This window comes from Thermobia domestica, chromosome 13 (assembly GCF_964235325.1).
Source record: "Thermobia domestica chromosome 13, izTheDome1.hap1.1, whole genome shotgun sequence".
NCBI lineage: Eukaryota > Metazoa > Arthropoda > Insecta > Zygentoma > Lepismatidae > Thermobia > Thermobia domestica.
In genome coordinates, this window is record NC_137466.1 from 164,902,067 (window position 1) to 164,910,550 (window position 8,484).

At 36.6% G+C, this 8,484-nt stretch overlaps 1 protein-coding gene across 1 annotated transcript; it reads left to right on the plus strand.

Moving 5' to 3' along the window:
• Nucleotides 1-784: 784 nt before the first annotated feature.
• LOC145667836 (uncharacterized) lies at nucleotides 785-2,716 on the plus strand. Its single transcript, XM_081735268.1, has one exon. It carries the CDS (start codon nucleotides 785-787, stop codon nucleotides 2,714-2,716), a length of 1,932 nt encoding a protein of 643 aa, XP_081591394.1.
• The last annotated feature ends 5,768 nt before the right edge of the window (nucleotides 2,717-8,484 follow it).

An 8,484-nucleotide genomic window follows, 5' to 3' on the forward strand; every position in this document is an offset into this window, starting at 1 on the left:
CATTACGAAAACATTTAATTCAAAAATTTAAAAAAATAATCGCAAAAATGATTTTTTTTTTCATATTTTGTCAAACTTTAGGGTCTATGCGCGACCGGAAGATGTCAACCGATTTTGATATTTTTTAAAATTTTTCTTTGTTTATATAATTCGCAACTTTTCCGCGCTATTACAACTTCGAAATAAAAAAAATGAGTTTTTTCGGCCCACCCTAGTAGTCACGGAACAATTTTTATAGAGAGAGTTGGCTACGGGCATATAATTTGAAGTATTCACCAGCTACTTCTATAAAAATTGTTGCAGAAATAACGCATCATTCTTAATCATGGATGATTAGATAAGGAACATACTAGTTCCTAATTAAAGTCTTGAAACGACTACGGTAGACCCTCTAGTTTAGGACCTGTGGACCGTTCAAGTTCATTTTTCCATGTTTTCGGCAGTCTATAACTCCGAAAGGAAGCATTTGTGCACCCAGGTTAGTTTGCACTTCTGGTCTTATTTTGGTGTCAGGAAGCATCTCCCAGACCATGTCGGTGCTGTTTTAAAACACCCAGTATACGTTGCGTTTAGCTCACAAGGAAATCAAGTCTGGCTTTTGGACAGTTTTGCCTTATTTCTATCTCATATCTCTTTGAAAGTTTAAACGATTTATATGCTGATATAGTAAATAACCTACAATTAAGAAAATAATAATAAGTTTTCCATATACTTAAGCGTACCTTAAAATTTCGATTAATGGTCATCTGATCAAAACTTTCTTTTCAGCTTCTGGTGTTAAAACATGACTGTATTCATCGTTCTGTTATATTTTATACAAACGTTTCCTGATATATCTACACAACATGTAAACAAGACATTGCCAATCCAACATCAGAATCAAAATGATCAAACAATCCTGGTTGAATGCATCATAGATGTCGCACAGAAACATTTCAGCCTAACAAGAACTCTTGTCATGTTACAAGAAGGGAACTCAGAATTAGCTGACGGATTAACAAGATCATACAGGAATCCACTTCAAATCGTTCAGATTAGTAATAATATTAACTATCTCCAAGATAGTGACAATTGGATTGCATCTAAGTGGCTCTCCTCAAGACGAACTTTAAATTACGTTATTGTTTTGAGAAACATGAGGTCTTTCAGTTATGTGATCAACATAGTGAAAGAACTGCCATTTTGGTATTCAAACTCAAAGTTTATTGTAGTTCTCCCGAACACAAATTACACAACAGCAGAGATAAGAGATGTGTTTGAAAATTCCTTTGAGAACGATTTGGTGAATATCATCCTTGTGACATGTATGAAGAATAGTAATTTCTTAGAAATTAGTTCCAAAAATAATAAGGAATCCATTATTGTATACACATATTTTCCTTTCGTAGAAAACTGGGCAGATAGATTTCGGGAAACGGTATTGGATATCTGGGAAAACAATAAATTTTACTTCGGAAGTAATTTATTTCCAAACAAAATGGTGAAACTGTACAAACATTCTCTTTCATTTGCAATAGTGTTTAGGGCAACAACACCAACCATTGTACGAAAATCAAACGGAGAAATGGAATTTAAAAATGCTTTAGGCAAAGCGATTGAAGTGTTTCGAGATCATCTCAATATTACATTAAATTTAAATGAAGTTTCCTACAGAGACCTCGGAAAGAGATACCATAATGGAAGTTACACAGGCATCTTCGCAAGCATCACGTCAAGAGTGTATCATGGTTTTCTATCACCTGTGGCTGTACATTACGACACTTTCCAATATTTTGATTATATTTTCAGCCGACATATAGCTCAGTATGTATGGATAGTACCTGCACCTGTTCTGTACCCTCAATGGATGAACATCTACTTTCCCTTTCAGCCTGCATCTTGGATTGGTATACTGTTGTCTTACATAATCGTGTCCATTGTAACAAACATCGTACATAGAATAGTGTTTCAAAAGCCAATTGCAATGCATCGGTCCTTCCTGGACAATTTTTGTTTATTGTTGGGAGTATCCATGAGTCCTCCCAGAAATGTTGTTATTGTGAGGATATGTTATCTAATTTGGGTTTTACTTGGTTTCGTTCTAAATAACTGTTATCAATCTGCTTTGTTCGGATTTATGACAAATCCCAAAAAATATCCCACTATCAATACAGTCCAAGAAATGGTGGATGCTAACTTACAACTAGGAGGATATCCATTACACAAGTTGTCGTTTCATACACATGGCGATGATGTTTCTAAAACGATATTTAGCAGGTGGGTTAATGTAAATTCGTATATGGAAGGGTATCGTAAGATAATTGAAACAAGGAATTTTGCTTTTTACTGGGTATCAGATGTTTCCAGGAATTTGATGTTTAGAAAGCCATTTGTTGATTCTGAAGGGAATTCAATGTTGCATATAGTGAGAGAAGTTGTGAAATTCGTACCTGTATCTTTCACGATGAGACTAGGTTCTCCGTTCGGGCATAGATTGTGGAAAATAATGCAAATGTTGGATTACGCTGGTATCCTTATGAAATGGAAAATGAATGATTCTCGTTCAGTTACCTACGAAGCAATGATATTTCGGAATTCGGGAGCTACTAAACCTCTGAGTGTTTCGGAGCTGCTTGGTGCTTTCTCTGCGTGTATTTTTGGTTTGTGTCTAAGTGGCATTGTATTTATAACAGAACTTGTAGTCTACAATAGTGTCAGAAACAGAAAATGCAGTTAAGGAAAAGTTGCAGCACACACACACACACATACACACACACACATATACACACACACACACACACACATATATATATATATATATATATATATATATATATATATATATATATATATATATTCCAAACACGAACTAGCCGAAGATAGTGTTCCCTTTTTATAATACTTACAAGGACAATCGTAAAGTCTGGAGATACTAAGTGTACATAAACTTTCAATATGGATATTACACTTTCCCAAATTATCCACTATATTATGGATCATGAAATACCGTAAACTTGAAAGAAGGCGTTCAGAAAAGAGGTTGTAACATTCGCAATGTTTACTATTAATATATAAACTTTTTTGAACTTACCATTATTTATGGCGAATACAGTGAGCTTGGGAAGACGCTATCAATTAATGTGTAAGAAAACTGTCACAAGATATTAGGAAAGTAATTGCTAAAGAAACTATAAGCGGCAGTCCAATAAAGTGCAAATATTATCAAACGTTTGTGCTGGGCACTTGGAAAGGACATGTCATATCCGCGAAAGAGACAAAATAGGTACACTGATGTTTCTTTAGTGTAGGTAATAATGGATAAGCATTCAATAAATAGTTATTTTCTTTGGAAGTAGTTACGATACAAATACTAGCGAAGTCTCAGTGAGTTCCTTATTGTTAATACGAAAATATGTCCGTAGCCCAGTCCTTTAAATATTGGTCGACATACAAATACATATGTAACGTTTGTTTTGATATTAAGAGTCTGGTTATATATATGACCTCAGACTGGCCATATATATATGTGTGTGTATGTGTGATAGCATGTTAAAATAACAGTGTGCAACACAAAATCTGTCCTGTATTGTGAAATCCCGTATTTTTACGGGATGTGATGAAATATGATCAAAGTTTGGTTTGGTTATTGAAATTTTGCGTATCTTTTTAGCAGCTAGGGTATATGAGACGTGGGCCTACAGTTTAAGGTTGAATCGAAGAATCCGTGTCGCTCAATGTATTCCTACCGGGAATCAAACTCGAGACCCCGTGCACCGAAACCGCAAATGCTACCCACTAGATCAGTGGGGAGGCAAAAATGTACTTACGATAAAAATTATTGCATATATAATTGATCTCAGAATTTGCGCTCATTTGAACATAATCCAAACGACAATTTTTCTTTTTCACATAAGGAATACGCTATTTAAAGAGGGGTTCTCATTTCCCAATTTTCTCCTACTGCGTAAAAAAAATTTTCTGCGTTATAATAGGAAACACTAGTTTCTCATATTTCTCCTTACTCTTTATCTTCATTTCAGGTAGTAACCCATTAACATCTAGTGATAAGCGAGTTCAGATTTGTGTTGCCTAACTCTGCTGCCAGATGTGCTAGCATTTGAGTATTTTTTGATTCGATTGTATTGTTAGTTAATAAGTGTGTTTCGTTTGGAGTGGTAGGATTTGTTGCGTTATATCTTCTTGTGGTAGTGTTTGTTGCGCATCTGGGTTTCAAGAAAGTGTTGAAAATACGTTTAGTTACATGCAGTGGGCTGCAATGTCCAGTGCGTGTAAAAATAAACCCGACTTATGTTGTTATGTGTGTGGTGAAATTACATTTAAAACTCAAATAGTAGCCTTACAGCTTTAGTAAAAAAAGGCTTATGAGCTGTACTTTGGCTGCAAGGTTGGAGATAAGAAAAGTCTTGGGCCCCACACATACGTTGCACTACGTGTTCCAGGGATTTGAGAAGCTAGCTACAGAAAAAAACGTATTTCTATGAAATTTGCTGTTCCTATGATTTGGCGCGAACAAATTGATCATGTAACTGACTGTTACTTTTGTTTGACTGATGTAATGTGTTTTTCCTCTAAATCTAAACGTAAGATTCAGTACCCTAATTTAAAGTCAGCTATCCAAACAGTTCCTCACAGGAAAGATCTTCCAGTGCCTAAACCTCCAGAACATTACATTATTGATTCGGAAGAAGATACCTCAGACGTTCCAAGCAGCAGAGATGATATAGCTTTTCAGCCTCTATATCCGAGTCAACGTTACCTCATTTGATCACACAAAACGAGCTTAACGATCTTGTTTGAGACTTAAATCTTCTTAAAAGAAAAGCGGAATTATTGGGCTCCAGGTTTGAAAGTTGGAATCTCATAACTCAAGATGTTAAAATAAATTTGTTTAGAAAACGACAAAGTAATTTTGAGGACTATTTGTTTGAAAATGTAGGCATTGTTTATTGCGAAGATGTAGATGGTTTGTTTCAGTCTTTAGGACATGAACATAACCCTACCGAGTGGCGCTTGTTTATTGACAGCTCGAAACTAAGTCTGAAAGCAGTGCTTCTCCATATTGGAAATGTTCACCCATCTATTCCTGTAGCATATGCGGCTCATACAAAGTAGACGTATGAAGTTATGAGTGCAATATTGGACTTCATTGAATAATAATAATAATAATAATAATAACTTCAAATCGTATGTGGTGGGGTCTTGAAAGTTGTTGGTATTCTTACAGGAATGCAATAAGGATACACCAAGTATTGTTGTTTTCTATGTGAGTGGGATAACCGTGACAAAGCAAACCACTACGTCCGTAAATACTGGCCTCAAAGACATGATTTCATTCCCGGCACCAAGAACGTACCTCATACGCCAGTTGTGAACGCACAAGATGTATTATTGTTACCATTACATATCAAGTTTGGGTTGATGAAGAATTTTGTTAAAGCACTAGATAGAGAAGGTATTGCTTTCACGCACCTTAAGGAGAAATTCCCAAATTTTAGGCAAAAATTAAAGGGGGACTACTTATTGGTCCAGAGATTAAAACAGTCATGCAGGATGAAGACTTTGAAACTAAACTCTTTGAAATTGAGAAATCAGCTTGTCTGTCATTTAAATCGGTATGTTCAGGTTTTCTTGGAAATGTAAAGGATGAAAATTATGAAGCTATTGTTAGTGACATGGTGCGCAGATTTCAACTCATGGGATGCAACATGTCATTAAAATTACACATTTTGCACTCACATCTAGACTTTTTCTCTCAAAATCTCGCCACAGTAAGTGATGAACACGGAGAACGGTTTCATCAAGACATTGCCACATTTGAAAAGCATTACACTGGAAAATGGACTGAAAGTATGCTTGCCGAGTATTGCTGGTCTATCGTCAGAGAGACTCCAGAAAATGTTTACAAGCGTAAGTGACCAAGGAAAATATCTTATAGGGTGAGTCAACAAAATTTATTATTAGTTTAATATGCTTTCCTAGGCTACATTGGATACCAAATATATGTAAATATGTACACCTTCTCTCAAAAAGGTTGAGCGCATTCTTTATTGGTGTTTTGAGGCAAAAATTTTCTAAGTCCAGCTTCGGGTATCTTCGGGAAAAAGTAAGCCAGGTTCGAACCTCCAAGCCAGCCTTTGCAATCGGGAAAAAGTTTGCAGATGTGTTTTTCTTCTTTTAAATATAATAAGACTTGTTACCAAGTGTTTAAAAAAGCAACATTGATTGAAATACTTAATGATACAATATTTCGATACAATATTGTTTTTAATGTCAGCACATGCTTGTTTGTCATTTAGCTCTCCATACGTAATGGAACATTTAAATACGTTAAAGAATCTTTTCATATGTAAAAGAATGCTCAAAGTTAAGAAATAGAACATAATTATCGCCTGAGTACTAAAATAAAAGTCAAAGTAGAACAGAAACAGCGTTTGTAATGGATATGAATGTCATAATTATCTTGAGATCCGTTATACATCGCTAGAAGCATAATTCTAGAAGTCCTTGCGTTAGCTCATTGGTAAACTGTCGGATTTCAAATCTTAAGGTTGAGAGTTCGAATCCCGTCTAGGTTACTCCTTTTTTAAAAAATTATATTTTCCGCAATGCATGAAAAATTATATAAAATAATTACATTAAAATACATAAGTTGTGTATATATAACATAATCATTGCAGAACATAGTAATTATTATGTTTAAAATATAACATCTGAGATAATTTTCACAGTAGGTCGGTATTATATATGAGGATGTAAATACAAGTTAAGAAACTCGTTCAATAGCAATAAATAAGTTATGTAGTGTATTTATTTGCATCTATTTGTCATACAGATGTAACTTCTCAATATTCTCATTACAGCATGTCATTTACATTCGTGAAATACAATATATTCCTACGGATATAGAAAGTGTATAAACAGAGTATCCAAAGTCGTATCCTGCTTCAAGACACATAACTTTTCCCGTTCCCCTTAACGTCACGGGAAGAAACACAAACTCTCTTTAGAACGGAATGTCGTTACTTAGAGTCTCATTCGAATACGTTGAATATGCTTTTGTATATTCATCTCTCTCTCTCTCTCTCTCTTTCGCTTTGTTTATGTGTGTGTGTGTGTGTGTGTGTGTGTGTGTGTTGCGGAATATCCCAAGTTGAATACAACATTTGCCAAGTATATGAGCATCATTGTCATCGAATACCAGAAATTGAAAGTCGTGTTTCTTGAGGTTGGGTTTGCGTGTTCATGTTAGCTCACTGGTAGAGTACGGACTTGCCAATAAAGAGGTCTTGAGTTCAAAGCCTACAGCTAATAATCATTCTTTTGTTAGTAGGATTGCACAGAAATCTGTTACAAGGAGTGGTTTACTTCTAGAAATATTTTCAGAAGCGTTTAGGTAGCCCTGAAAAGGGCTGTTTTCGGGAGTTAAGGCGGGGACATTAATATTGTGTCCAAGACCCTTCTGAATTTATTACACGCTCCATTCTTCTGGGCATGGAATCTATTACATGGGTGACAAATCTATCTCCTTCCCCTACCTCCAGCCATGCTTCGGAAAGAAGATGCCACAGGTCATCCTGAGTTCTTGGTGGATCTGCCTCAGGCCAACTTTCCCTTAGAGTACGCTTCACTTCTGCCCACTTATTTTCCATGAGATTGAGGTCTGCTCCACGAGCGGCCAGTCGATTAAATCAATCTCAGGATGCCCTGCGAACCATTCCTGAATCACACGGGAAGTATGTATTGGCGACTGGTATTGCTGGAACTGAATTACACCATCAGGCTGAAATACTCGTACAGATAGCACCGTGATATTACTGATAATGTCTAAGTACTGAGCATTGTCCAGATGTCCTTCAATTCTATGAAGCTGTCCTGCTCCGCGACTGGAAATCCAACCCCAACATAAAATAGATACATGGCCACTGCGATTGCAAGCAGCCACATATCCATGGTCATATCGGGTGCCTCTCGGACGATACACAAAACGGCGTCCCTCCTTTGATGTTGTGAATATGGGTTCATCTGAGAAAACTACGTTTTCCCAATTGAGACCCACATTCGCCTGTGCAAACGCGAGACGGTAAATTTTGTGGTCGTCTGAGAGTTATTCCTTCACGGCAGCAACACGGCCACGTAACCCAGCATGACGAAGCCTTCGCAGAGCTGTATGCTTTCTACCAGGAAAGAGAGAAACTTCCCTTAGCTGTCTAGACGTCCTTAGTGGGTCTAACCGGGCTTCGTTTACTAATCTCGCATCTTGGGCTTCGGTTGACCAGGAGATCGTAAATTATCAGTCTGACCTGTAGCACCATATTTCCGATTCCATCGCCTTCCTGTAGAGGCCGGGACACCTACTCGCCTGCTAGCTGCAGTTGCAGAATAACCTTCCAACTCCCATAAAGTAATTACTGCTGTACGTCTATCCATATTTACCAATGTTCTGAGCTGTGAGAAGGAAGCAATAGGTAAAAGCTAGTACCTGAC